The sequence below is a fragment of the Carassius gibelio genome, chromosome A21 (genome assembly GCF_023724105.1).
Source record: "Carassius gibelio isolate Cgi1373 ecotype wild population from Czech Republic chromosome A21, carGib1.2-hapl.c, whole genome shotgun sequence".
In the NCBI taxonomy this organism is placed as follows: domain Eukaryota; kingdom Metazoa; phylum Chordata; class Actinopteri; order Cypriniformes; family Cyprinidae; genus Carassius; species Carassius gibelio.
The window spans coordinates 13,217,208-13,230,844 of NC_068391.1; the positions used below are offsets into that span (position 1 = coordinate 13,217,208).

General features: G+C 40.3%; 1 protein-coding gene across 4 annotated transcripts; it reads left to right on the forward strand.

Moving 5' to 3' along the window:
* LOC127941680 (transcription elongation factor SPT6) lies at positions 1–13,556 on the forward strand. 4 transcript variants are annotated; one of them, XM_052537023.1, is made up of 29 exons: positions 1–64; positions 1,118–1,207; positions 1,328–1,575; positions 1,679–1,763; positions 1,904–2,159; positions 2,305–2,406; positions 2,502–2,615; positions 2,701–2,790; positions 2,893–3,035; positions 3,115–3,263; positions 3,346–3,456; positions 3,791–3,920; positions 4,036–4,186; positions 4,537–4,691; positions 4,797–4,992; positions 5,110–5,249; positions 6,042–6,159; positions 6,246–6,322; positions 6,424–6,559; positions 6,669–6,806; positions 7,181–7,348; positions 7,541–7,668; positions 8,730–8,937; positions 9,060–9,207; positions 9,379–9,521; positions 9,617–9,757; positions 9,841–10,036; positions 10,128–10,353; positions 10,455–13,556. In XM_052537023.1, exons 3-27 carry the CDS (start codon positions 1,422–1,424, stop codon positions 10,027–10,029), a joined length of 3,570 nt encoding a protein of 1,189 aa, XP_052392983.1. In that variant the 5' UTR covers positions 1–64; positions 1,118–1,207; positions 1,328–1,421; the 3' UTR covers positions 10,030–10,036; positions 10,128–10,353; positions 10,455–13,556. The 4 variants fall into 4 exon arrangements, with proteins under 4 accessions (XP_052392983.1, XP_052392982.1, XP_052392984.1 ...); XM_052537022.1 differs by lacking the exon at positions 1–64 and adding an exon at positions 318–468; XM_052537024.1 differs by lacking the exons at positions 1–64; positions 10,128–10,353; positions 10,455–13,556 and adding an exon at positions 318–468 and having other exon boundaries at positions 9,379–9,516; positions 9,841–9,990.
* Positions 13,557–13,637: the final 81 nt, after the last annotated feature.

Sequence of the window (13,637 nt, forward strand, 5' to 3'; positions counted from 1 at the left end):
TTGAACGCATGACACACTCAAATACAGAGCGCCGTCTTCAGGCTCGGAGAGACATCATTGTCGGGTATGGTTGTAAAATCATATTTTAAAATGGTTGAAGTGCTAGTTTAATTAAGTTAATGTTAGTTAGTTTACTTATTTTGCACCAGGAAGCTATGTATCGGTAACATTTTACAATAAGGTTCAAATTAACATTAGTTAACTACATAAGCTAACCTGTACTAACAATGACAAATAATTCAAAAATATTTATTCATCTTAGTTACTGTTTATTTTAACATTTAAGAATGAATAATTGATTATTCATCCTGAGCGGAAGTTAAATAATTGTAAACTGGAAACAGAATCCCGTCAGTAGCTCTTAGCCATTTTTTTGTTGTCACTCTCCAGCTTTTTCAAAAGTGATGCTTTGTTCTGCATCTCAGCGCATATTTTCAAGTGTTTAGTTTAGCTTCCTCGCGAGGAAAAGTAAGTGCGCTTTCGTGTTCGGTGTTTAATGTCAGTCAAGAACCAGTCTAGCTTTTAGCATTAGGGCTTTGAGTTCTCACAGCGCCACGGACAGAGTCGTTACGTAATTATTTAAAAATAAAACAGTTTTGTTACCGTTTACGTTTTATCCATCTCTAGCTTTCTGTGTGTTTCTTAGTACCTTCGTATTCATGCGTCCTAAATTCTTTGTCGCAGATGAAATCTGGCTAAGCACATGGATCTCAAGTTCATCTTGATGTGTGCTTTGGTATCTAAAAAGATCTGGACTCGCACAATTAGGATTCTGATGTTGTATCATAACATGTAAACATCAAACGTGTAAACATATCAAATAAGACAGACAAAGTGCTGTTTTGTATATCTAGTTCAATAACAATCAAGTTAAGCCACCAGTGAAGCTGATCTCTGTCAGTATTTTGTTTACTTCAAGAGATGTGTCAGATGCATGACTTGTTATTGTTATAATTACTGAACTGAATTTTACTGATTATGACAAGGGAATTGTAATCTTGCCAATACAACATTTGACTCTTTGTTACAGTAATTACTGCTACCCCTTTGAATGTCATCCTAAAGTCACAGCCATATTTTAAAAAACAAATGAAAAACTGTTTGAATTTTCACACAGGCCTTGCAAACATGTCTGACTTCATCGAGAGCGAGGCTGAGGAGAAAGACCTGAAGCCCAAGAAGACACAGAAGTTTATGGAAGAAGATGGTAAGAAATCATGTGTTGGTGCACTACTGTTTAACTTAATTAATTCTTATAACAGGTTCTGTTCTGTTGTTATTGGCACATTGTGTCATTGCTTGTGTTCTGTGTTGTGGATGTCTCCAGAAGAAGAAGAGGAAGAAGAGAATATTGAAGATCAGATTGAACTAATGAAGTAAAAAAAAATGTTCAGAAAAAGAAGTACTCGCGTGTGCAAACCATGGATGATGAAGGGGAAGATGATGAGAAAGACATGATCGCTGATGAGATCTTCACTGGGGATGGTGATGGAGATGGAGAGGTGGAGGATGGAGAGACTGTGGACACACTTCACCCTAGAGATGACGAAGAGGAGGAAGATGATGAGGAATCTGGTAGGAAAGACATTTACCCTATTCATCATCGATTTGAATTTGGATACTAGAATTCTATGGAATTTTGTCGCTTTTTCTTTTTTTTTTTCTTTAATCTTTGCAGATATTGATGATTTCATTGTGGATGATGATGATGGACAGCCCATCAAGAAAAAGAAAGGAAAGAAATTCCCTGGCTACACTAATGCGTAAGTGGTGTAAACTGTAAACAGTGTTTGAATTATGTAAATATGGACTTCTCTCTGAAGTATAATGGACTAGAGCCCTGATTAAATTGTCCTTCAACCCAGTGACTTTGTCTAATGTTGCTTCTTTCTTAACATTCTAGTGCTTTGCAAGAAGCTCAAGAGATATTCGGCGGTGATTTTGACTTTGCCGAGTTTGACACTGAGGCGTATGATAATGCAGAAGAGGAAGAAGAGGAGCAGGATGAAGAGTCATGGGATCAGCCAAAGAAGCAGACCAAGAGAAGAGTTGGCCGTCGTAGCATATTTGAGATCTATGAGCCCAGCGAGCTGGAGAGCAGCCACATGACCGATCAAGACAATGAGATCCGCTCCACAGACATGCCAGAAAGATTCCAGGTATAAATCAGTGTTAGCCTGCGTATATACCTTTCATTTGCAGTATCCCGTCCCATGTGAAGGAGATCAGAAACTTCTACAGTCCCCCTGCACCAGTGTGTTTCCTTTCATGGGTGGATATTTCATAACCTCTTGTCATTTGCAGTTGAGGGCCATCCCTGTAAAGCCTGCTGAGGATGATGAGCTGGAGGAAGAAGCTGAATGGATTTACAGGAATGCCTTCTCCACACCGACCATCTCCATGCAGGTCAGAACTGATTATTTGTATAACCTGACTTTTTAAGCATGTTGTCGTAGCACTAAGCTAATTTGGATGCTTATTTTGTTTGATTTGCATTGCAGGAGAGCACAGACTACCTGGATCATGGGACAACCACCAATTTCAGCAGAAAGGGTCCCAATACCATTGCTAAAATCAAAGAAGCACTGAACTTCATGCAGAACCAACACTTTGAGGTATGGTCCTAGAGGAGAAAAACAGGGTGCAATAAACGTGGCTAACTGATCACCTGTTTTATCTCTTGTCTCTTCCATCTTCCAGGTTCCCTTCATTGCATTCTACAGAAAGGAGTACGTGGAACCAGAGCTGAACATTTATGACCTGTGGAAGGTGTGGCAGTGGGATGAGAAGGTAATGGCTAGTCAAAATTTTCTCTAAATGCATTGTGGTTGCTGTTGCTGCTGCTTTTTTAATATGAAAATGAATTATGGCTGTTTATGTTGTCCTCCTCAGTGGACTCAGCTGAAGACCAGAAAGCAGAACCTGACACGTCTTTTCCAGAGGATGCAGTCTTATCAGTTCGAGCAGATCTCAGCTGACCCTGACAAGCCACTGGCAGACTCGACTCGTCCCTTAGACACTGCTGATATGGAGAGGTAGGACTACAAACCTAACAAGCTTTCTAACATTTTATGCTGTGTCAACAGTATTCACTTACGCTTCCTGCTTTGACAGGCTGAAAGACGTCCAGTCTCTTGATGAGCTGGGAGACGTCTACCACCACTTCCTGCTCTACTATGGCCGAGACATTCCCAAGATGCAGAATGCAGTCAAGGCCAGCAAAAAGAAACTGAAAAAGATCAAGGAAGTGTCAGAGGAAGATGGTACAGCTGTGTTTTCTTTGAACAAGTTGCTAAAATAATGGTCAAGCCATGCATTAGACTAAAACAGTTTCTATTCTGCTAGGAGAAGAGGCAGAAGTGGAGGAAGAAGAGGAAGAAGATGAGCATAAGGGTCCAGATCTAAAACAAGCTTCCCGTAGAGATATGTACAGCATCTGTCAGAGCGCAGGCCTTGGTGTGTACATCTTTGATATATATATATATATATATATATATATATATATATATATATATATATATATATATATATATATATAAATAAGCATAACCATATATATTTTCCTTTTATTTCTGCTGGCTGAGTCATACATGCTGAACATATTCCCTTTTGCATTCTGCAAAAAAAATGTATTTTAAGAATATAAACATAAAGGAGCATATTTATTGTATTTATAGTAACATATTTTGTGTGAGAGATATTCTTTTAACAGATAACTAATATTGTGGATAACTGCAGTGTATTTCAATTAGGAATTCACACATGCATACATCTGATGACGTGGTTTTAGATGGTCTTGCCAAGAAGTTTGGTCTGACACCAGAGCAGTTTGGAGAAAACTTGCGAGACAGTTATCAGAGGCACGAAACGGAGCAGTTTCCTGCCGAGCCTTTGGAACTGTCCAAGGACTACGTGTGCAGGTAATGGATCGATGCAAACTTGAGGTTTTTACCTCTCAAAAGTCTTTAACCCACTGCTTATTAAATAAAAAGATAGCATTTTGCATGGTTATTCATAAATCAAATGTTGTCATAGTCAATTTAACAGCCCGGAGGCTGTTCTGGAAGGTGCTCGCTACATGGTGGCCATGCAGATTGCCCGTGAACCGCTCGTCAGGCATGTGCTCAGACAGACCTTCCAGGAGAGGGCCAAGATTAACATCAAGCCAACTAAGAAGGGCAAGAAGGTTGGTACTTAGCATTTGATTAGGAATTACAGACTTGCCTTATAATGTGTTTTACCATTATTTCATTAACTGTTGTGTTTTTGTTTATCTTCTACTCTTTTCACTTAACAATGTACATCAAGGAAAGGGTATTAGCAGAATAGCAACCTTCACAGCTGCTCCCAGTGTTAGAGCTTTAGCTAGAATGTTCAGTTGTGGTATTTAGGTGTGTATTGTAGGCAGCTTTTTTGCTGTGCTATTGTAGTAAACTTGGCCTTCTATTCAAACCCAGCCTGAAGTGATATGCCAAATGCATCGCTTGCTCGTTCGTCAGGAATCCCCCTTCAGTTAATGTCTGTCATGTTTCCTAGGATGTGGATGAAGCGCACTATGCCTATTCCTTCAAGTATCTCAAGAACAAGCCTGTGAAAGAGCTCAGTGGAGATCAGTTCTTGAAGATGTGCCTGGCTGAGGAGGAAGGCCTGCTCGCCATAGACATCTGCATTGACCTTGTGGGAGTCAAAGGGTATAGTTATGTCCTGAAAATATTAGCTTGAGGTCAAAACTTGAATTCAGCATCAAGGATCATTAGACAAGAGATACAGAGCGGTTCTGTTTGCCATCTCCACAGGTACGCAGGAGATCAGACCTACTTTGATGAGATTAAGCAGTTCTACTACAGGGATGAGTTCAGTCACCAGGTGCAGGAGTGGAACAAGCAGAGAACTCTTGCCATTGAACGGTCCTTGCAGCAGTTCCTGTATCCTCAGATAGCCAAGGAACTGAAAAACAAGCTCGTCACTGAAGCCAAAGACAATATTATTAAGGTGCCACGTTGACGCCATGTTGCATGCAATACATTACCTTCGAAAGCTAACAAAGCCATTTCTATACCAAACGGTAGGCTATAACAAATTGATTTGTGTTTGTTGTGTCTGTGGTAGTCTTGCTGCAAGAAGCTGTATAACTGGTTGAAGGTGGCTCCTTATCGGCCTGATCAGCAGGTAGAGGAGGACGATGACCTTATGGATGAGTCGCAAGGAAAGGGTATCCGTGTACTCGGGGTGGCATTTGCTTCCGGCAGGTACTTGAGTGTTCAGAGTGAGAGAATATTTTACATTATTTTAAAAAGAGACGCACTATATCAAGGGTGGCAAACTCAGTTCCTGGATGGCCACAGGCCTGCAGAGTTTAGATTTAACCCAAAATAAACCTGATATAGCTACCATATTTTCCGGACTATAAGTCATACTTTTTTTCATAGTTTGGCTGGTCCTGCGACTTATAGTCAGGTGCGACTTATTTATCAAAATTAATTTGACGTGAACCAAGAGAAATGAACCAAGAGAAAACATTACCGTCTACAGCCACGAGAGGGCGCTATATGCTGCTAAGTGCTCCTGTAGTCTACACTGAAAACATAGAGCGCCCTCTCGCGGCTGTAGACGGTGATGTTTTCTCTTGGTTCTTGGTTCTAAATAAATGCGACTTATAGTCCAGTGCGACTATTATATTTTTTTTCTCATCATGACGTATTTTTTGACTGATGCGACTTATAGTCCGAAAAATACGGTAATCAAGTCCTTCAGGTTTATTTGGAAACTACATGGTATGTAGGAATTGAGTTTGACACCCCTGCACTATATAAACATCATAATATTGAATATATAATTTATATTTAGGTAATTTAATGTTCACTTAAATTGAATCTCAATTTCATATAAAAAAATATGTAAAATTATATGTTATTGGCCATAACATCATTATATATTTATCAACTTTTATATTTATGAGTGTCAACCAGGATATATATATTTTCAGTCCATTCATACTTTTGAATGGTATCTGCTAGTGTTTGCTTGTTCTGTTTTTATAGAGATACACCAGTGTTCTGCTCCCTCGTTAATGGTGAAGGAGAGGTTGTGGACTTCCTCAGGCTTCCTTACTTCCTGAAGAGGAGGAATGCATGGAGAGAGGATGAAAGAGAGAAGAAGGTGAAGAAACCGAAGGCCTGCGAATCATTTACTGTTCAGCTGTTTCATTCCAATTGACATCTGTATTGTGTTTGTTGTTTCCATAGCTTCAAGATATTGAAAACCTCAAGAAATTCCTCCTTAGTAAGAAGCCACATGTTGTCGCTGTTGCTGGGGAGAATCGGTGTGTTCATTATTGTGCTTTTTGATTTAAAAAATGCTGTATGCAAGTTTTAAACTTTATTTGGACGCCAGGATGCTTATGTTTTATTTGGATGTTTGTAGTGATGCTCATATGGTGATGGAGGACATCAAGCGCACCATCAGTGAGCTGGAGCAGGACTCCTCTCTGCCTGCGGTGGGGGTGGAGCTGGTGGACAACGAACTGGCTATGCTTTATATGAATGGCAAGAAGTCTGAGGTCCATGCAATGAGATAAAAACATCAAATGTACCCATAAACCCATGCTGAAGGCTCTGTACTTTTAATACCTTTTCTAATGTTTCTCAAACATACTGCTCTTCTTATAGGCGGACTTCAGGGACTATCCACCTCTGCTTCGGCAGGCTGTGTCTGTGGCTCGTAAGATTCAGGACCCCCTAGTGGAGTTTGCCCAAGTTTGTAGCAGCGATGAGGACATCCTGTGTTTGAAACTGCATCCCCTGCAGGTACAAGCAAATTCCTGCATCTCCTGACCTTTTTTTTGCCATTTACTTTTAAATACATTTTGGTTTGCTCCATGTATTTGTGGAAATCAGCCTCGCAATGTCTGTCAGTGTTATTTTATTATAATTTTTCATTGCCTTTATTGTATCTGTTCATAATTTAAAATAAATATTTTTTACTTTTGACTATATTTTCATGTTTTAAATTGACTTATTTTGTGACTTATTTCTTTTAGTTGTCTTTAATTTACGTAACCTAATTTTTCATGTATGTGGGTGATAATAATTTTTTTTTTTTTTTTTTTTTCAAACAGGCTTGACATTAAGGTCAACTTGTCAATACTTTATCATGTTTTATCTTATTAAATGTTCCTCAGGAGCATGTAGTGAAAGAGGAGCTGCTGGGCGCTCTTTACTGCGAGTTCATAAACCGGGTGAATGAGGTTGGTGTGGATGTGAACCGGGCCATAGCTCACCCTTACACCCAGAGCCTGGTCCAGTACATCTGTGGCCTTGGACTTAGAAAGGGCTCACACCTGCTCAAGGTTAGACCTTTTTCTCTAAAAATGTATCCTCGTATTTGATATTCATGCTGTTTTTCAAAGATCCCACCTTTTTCGGTTTACAAAGTCACGATGTTAGTCTAGCTAAGGGTTGAGAAGTTTCTATGATGTTTATCTAAAACTCAATCATGAAATGTTGAAATCATCTTCTGCATCTTTCCCGATGTTCTTAAGATTCTTAAACAGAACAACACTAGGTTGGAGAACAGGACCCAGTTGGTCACCATGTGTCACATGGGACCCAAAGTCTTTATTAACTGTGCTGGTTTCATCAAGATTGACACTGCCTCTCTTGGAGACAGGTAAGATACTAAACGTAATGTTTGTAAATGAACGGTAGCTGACTCTGAATTAGGGCTGTGCGATATGAAAACAAAAAAAATTATCGCAATTTCTTTGATCAATTTTGTGATTTCGATTTTAATCATGATTTTAACTCACCCAGGTATGCTTTACAGTCATAAATGCATTAAGTATAAATTTGAAATATATTTCCAAAAGAAAACCAATTAGAGCTTATTAAAAAGTTGTAACATGTCTGTAGAACAGACATAAGTCAAAATAATCATTAAGTGAAGGTGAGACAAAATGTCTAGAGACATATGACGAATAAATATAAATAAATAAATCCCGTGTCCAGGGACTTTTTTTTTCCCTTTTTGCCATGCATTGGTCGTAGAGCTCATTATAGCGTGCCTCAAGTGCTGAAATATATTTTTGTTATACATTATACAGGTTCACACGTACTCCGTCTACAGTGCGTATTCAGTATGTGTATGCAATGCCGAAGCAGCAGCGAGAGGGCGTTATTGTAACGCGAAAGCACAATAAAATAATGCGCGAGCGTGAATCTCTCTGCTCGCACGCAGATTTCATTTGCTTTGTAACAAAACCAGACCCGCGTGCTCTGATACACGCTGCTCTCGCTCGGAGAGAGTGCACGCACTTAAAACGTGTAACCTCTCACTTAAACTGCGTCCTGTGCACTCACAACTCTCTCTATGCTCATGTGCTAGATATTAAATATTTTTGCACGTTTCTATTTCTAGCTTTTTACCGCGTGCATTGGGAATGGTCTGATCCGTTAACATGGGCTCAGAAATAAAACGTATCAAAGACAGTGTGTTGACCTGGAGTTAGGCATATATATGCCCAGTCTGTTCAGTTCTCGTGCTAGGCGCACTGCATTCTGATTGGATCAGATAGCATACTGCGGGAGGTCAGGACCGTGGAAAATCGTGCTATAAAGCGATTTAGGAATCGTGATTTTATGACTATTTGGATCAATCGCACAGCCCTACTCTGAATTATACTGCATACAGCCAGAAGATGTGATGAAATAACACCGTCTTTCATTCTGCAGCACTGACTCCTACATCGAGGTCCTGGACGGTTCTCGGGTGCACCCTGAAACATACGAATGGGCACGTAAAATGGCAGTGGATGCTCTAGAGTACGACGAGTCAGCAGAAGATGCCAACCCAGCCGGAGCACTAGAGGAGATTCTTGAGAACCCAGAGAGGCTGAAGGACCTGGATCTGGATGCCTTCGCTGAGGAGCTGGAGAGACAGGTGAGCTTTGTCATAACGTTGAATAATTAACTTCCACATATTTTGTTAGCAGAGCGGCATATGAGGACATAAATGGCACTTGACTTAACTTAATGGTTATTTATTGTTATTTATTGTTTCAGGGTTATGGTAATAAGGGAATTACACTGTATGATATTCGAGCAGAGCTTAGCTGTAGATATAAAGATTTGAGAGCGCCATACAGGTCTTCAAACACAGAGGAGGTCTTTAACCTGCTCACCAAAGAGACACCTGGGACCTTCTATATTGGTAAATAATACCTGAGCATTTTTAGATATTTTAAAAACGTCCCTGAGTAATCTATAGTTGTACACCTACAGATTTGTATACTTAGTATTTAGTGGTATTTTTGGTGCTCCTTCATATGTTTCAGTCTTGACACTGTTGGTAATAATTTCCTAAATCTCTGTGCACATCTAGGTAAACTGATCACCTGTGTGGTGACTGGCATAGCTCACAGAATGCCACAAGGTGAGAGTTACGACCAGGCCATCCGTAATGATGAGACGGGACTCTGGCAGTGTCCATTTTGCCAGCAGGACAACTTCCCTGAGCTCGGTGAGGTGGGAATTGGTTCTGTTACCTTTCCAAAGAATTACATTTTAGCTTAGGCACACAAGTGAAGTTCATATCTCATCTCATATTGTGTTTTTCTTAGGTGTGGAATCACTTTGACAGCGGCTCCTGCCCTGGGCAAGCCATCGGAGTGAGAACTAGGTTAGATAACGCTGTCACAGGCTTCATCCCGACAAAGTTTCTTAGTGACAAGGTGGTGAAGCACCCTGAAGAGAGAGTCAAGGTGAGCAAATCTCATATTTGCTTTTTATAATTTATCTGGTGTATATTTATAAACAATACACACCATATATTCTCTGCTGTTAGGTTGGCATGACCGTGCACTGCCGTATCATGAAAATTGACATCGAGAAGTTCAACGTGGATCTCACTTGTAGAACGTCTGACCTGAGTGACAAAAACAATGAATGGAAGCTTCCCAAAGATACCTACTATGATTTTGACGCTGAGGCAGATGATGCGAAACAGGAAGAGGAGCAAAAGAAGAAACAGTAGAGAACCAGTCAGTGTTTCTCTTTGAGAGATTACAAAATACATTTTCAAGTGGTGCCTTTTTCTCTGAAGTATTATGATTTTTGCTTTTCTGTCTTTAGCTTACATTAAGCGAGTGATCGCTCACCCGTCCCCTCGCTCTCAGACTTGACTCGAGCCGTCAACGCTCTCCCACGAAACATGACATCCCAGATGTTCAACGCCATAGCGGCGGTTACAGGCCAGGGCCAGAATCCCAACACGACGCCGGCCCAGTGGGCCTCCAGTCAGTATGGTTACAGTGGCGGCAGCAGTGCAGGAGGTGGCGGCAGCAGCAGCGCTTATCATGTAAGAAACCTGCACATTTGCACTCGGTCACCTATTCAACGAATTGATTTAAAACCGGGTCTGCTAAAATTTCATATTCCTTCTTTTCCTGTTTTTTCAAGGTGTTTGCAACGCACCAGCAGCCAATGGCCACACCCATGATGACGCCCAGCTACTCTTACACCACACCTGGCCAGCAGCAGGCCATGACCACGCCCCAGTATCCCAGCAGCACCCCGCAGTCCTCACACGGACACCACCAGCGTTCAGCCTCCACCCCATCATCCTCGTCATCGAGAATGCGGAGTGCTACTACTGCTTTCTTGAAAATGCAAAACCATGTTTACTGTCGCACCAAAAATAATCAGTGCGATAAGCATTTGAATCTGAATGAACGGTTGTTGATGCATCTGTTCAGACCTGTGCTTTGTACATTATCCACACCGCCGGCGCCAGGGGGGGTCTTGGGGGGTCTCAAGACCCTGCCAAAAAATGCCTTGACCCCCCATTTGACCCCCCAGCCTCTTCCTGATTAAAAAAAATATATATATATTCGGGATAAAGATCCAAAAATGTTTCTCTTCAAACTACGCAGAACAATAATAAATAATAATTATTCCGACATTTATTCATACACTGAACCGAGAACCGTTTCTGTCGGACGTGTCCGATTCGAGAACCGATGAGCTGATGATAACTGCGCATGCGTGATTCAGTTTGAAGCAGTCTGACACAGAGCGCATCTGAACCGAACTGATTCTTTTGGTGATTGATTCTGAACTGATTCTGTGCTAATGTTATAAGCGTGGGTAAACCAAAGGCTTGAATGAAGGGCAATCATCGCCAATGACGGCATTACATCGAGCGCAAAAGAACCGGTGAACCATTTTTTTTCTCAACTGGTTTATTTGATCGAATTGTCCAAAAGAACCGGTTCACTTGAGCACCTGCTCCTTTGCCCCTTAAGTGCCCTTTTGTCAAAGCAAAATTTCCTCGAATTATTTTTGTAATTACATAAACTTTTGTGAATGCCTGCCCATGCCCAATCATAATATTAGTACAATTTATTAATAATAATTTAGCCGTAAATAAAATGACCAACATGATGACCGTTCACCTGACTACGACCTAATCCAACCGGGAAGATTCCTCATGCTGCACGCGCATTTTTTAATTGCTAGAGGATATTTTCATCATCGTGGCAGCTCGTAAGTGGTGTTTCATTCTCAGCGAAGTGATTTTGATGTTTATTTACTTATTATTATTTTACAAGAACGATGTGATGTGAGAACATGCAGATACGTTTTTTATATTGCTGTGTGTAGCCTGTAATAATAATTATCACAACACTGGTAAGGCTTATTCAGATTTTCTCATTCTCTGAATTATCATTATAAAAATAAAAACAATTCAGAAATGAATTAAAATATAATTATAATTTAAATGTGATGCAAATATTTTTTCTACAATAGCAACAGTGTTTACAACAGCAAGACCACTTTAGCCTGTAAACTCAATAATATCTATCTGGAAATAAATGTTAAAATATCAATGTCAATAAAAATCTATAATATACCTGACATGAAAGTGAAGTGTGAAGGATATGAATAACAAATGTAGCCTGTCATTTGTTTACATTGCAAATGTGTTTTTGTTGTTGAGTAGCAGTAATAAGCAGTTATTAGCCATGTCCACTGTATTTTTTGTTGGTTTTCATGAGACCCCCCTTGAAAAGACCAGGACCCCCCATTGCCCCCCCAATCAAAATTGTCTGGAGCCGCCACTGATTATCCATGACAGAGTAAAGTACTAAAAGTGTTGTCTGTGATCCCTGCAGGACAAGTTCCCACACTGCTGTGGATTGGGGTAAAATGGCTGAACAGTGGCTGCAGGAGAAAGAAGCCGAGCGGCGCAAGCAAAAGACGCCCCGCATGACGCCCCGACCTTCACCCAGCCCCATGATCGAGAGCACACCCATGTCCATCGCCGGAGACGCCACTCCCCTCATGGACGAGATGGACCGATAGGAGTAGGGAAGAGGGGTGTTCAGACATTTCATATATAACCAAATTCATCAACATCCCATCTCTCACCCTCCGACTTTTGCTCTTTCGTTGCTAGAAGTATCTCTTTGAGTCATTCAGAGCTACTGATACAGATACAGACACTTGAAATGTGCTGATGACAAACAGATTAGGAAATGGACCTACAATAAACGTTTGTCACAAGGGTTTTCCTTTTTCTTTTTTTTTAAGTATGTGCGTGATGCACCCCATTTTTCATTTCAGTTTTTTAACTAAATTTAAAAGGGAAGGCTTCTAGCATGAGACGTTGCATGATTTTTGCCCATGCGAGCTGGTATACAATCAGCATAAGATCATTAGTTCAGTCCCACTCAGAGAGCTTTTCTTTCCTGTATCTGGTTTAAACATTTAAATAAAACCCCGTTTCAGTATGAACCAGAGCACTGTAATGATTCATAATCTGTGTTCTGTTGAGCTGCTGCTACGCAAAGAATTAAGCACTGGGGAGATCTGTAAAGCTATTTAGCAATTCATTTATCAGCTAAAACAAAAATGAAGTATGTGACTTTGAAAGAGATCCTGTAAATATTGTTTTTTGGGGCAGTTACGGTGATCAGAACATATGCATTTCAAATTCAGAACTTTGAAAAATTCTTTTTTCAAGGTCATCTTTGAGTTTTTCCAAGTTCAGAATCATACATTATTTCTCATAATGTGCTTCTACAAGAAAACTGAACTACTGTGCTAGATACTGACGACTCTCTGATCAGTTTTTTTTTTTTTTTTTTTTGCTTTTTCAGTTTGGGGGCTGTTTGTGTTTGTGAATGTGTCTTTGCTGGGCCAGACCTCCTTCCACACATGCTGTTTTGAACAGTGTCTTTCCTTCATGTACAGTCCCTTGTATCACTATAGACAGAAATTGACATTCAAGCGAAATGCACTTTATGAACAGGCTCCTTATACTGTAACAAAATTTTCACACACCAAACATAGTTCTGATTTCCCCACCACCTCCAGTATAGAGAATCTTCTAATTTCTGGGAAGTGTTTCTGACCTGATCATGTGTTCTTATAGTACTGAGGCTAAACGATGCCTTCAGGTCAGGAAGTGAGCTCGGTGTCTAAATCGTTCTGTTCAGTGCACTTCACGGATGACATCCATTTAGTTTCTTGCCTTTGATAAAGTTTGTCAAAATGAAACCCGTCTGATTCAAGTGTTTTTATTCACTTTAAGCATGTTTCTTAACAGTCCATGCTGATTTCAGTTAGTAAAGCGCGATC

Excerpts from the sequence above, each read along its gene's own strand:
- LOC127941680 (XM_052537023.1), top strand. The coding sequence starts at position 1,422 with ATGGATGATGAAGGGGAAGATGATGAGAAAGACATGATCGCTGATGAG. Across the intron at positions 1,764-1,903 it reads TTCCCTGGCTACACTAATGC|TGCTTTGCAAGAAGCTCAAG; the intron begins GTAAGTGGTGTA and ends TTAACATTCTAG. Across the intron at positions 9,208-9,378 it reads ACCTGGGACCTTCTATATTG|GTAAACTGATCACCTGTGTG; the intron begins GTAAATAATACC and ends GTGCACATCTAG.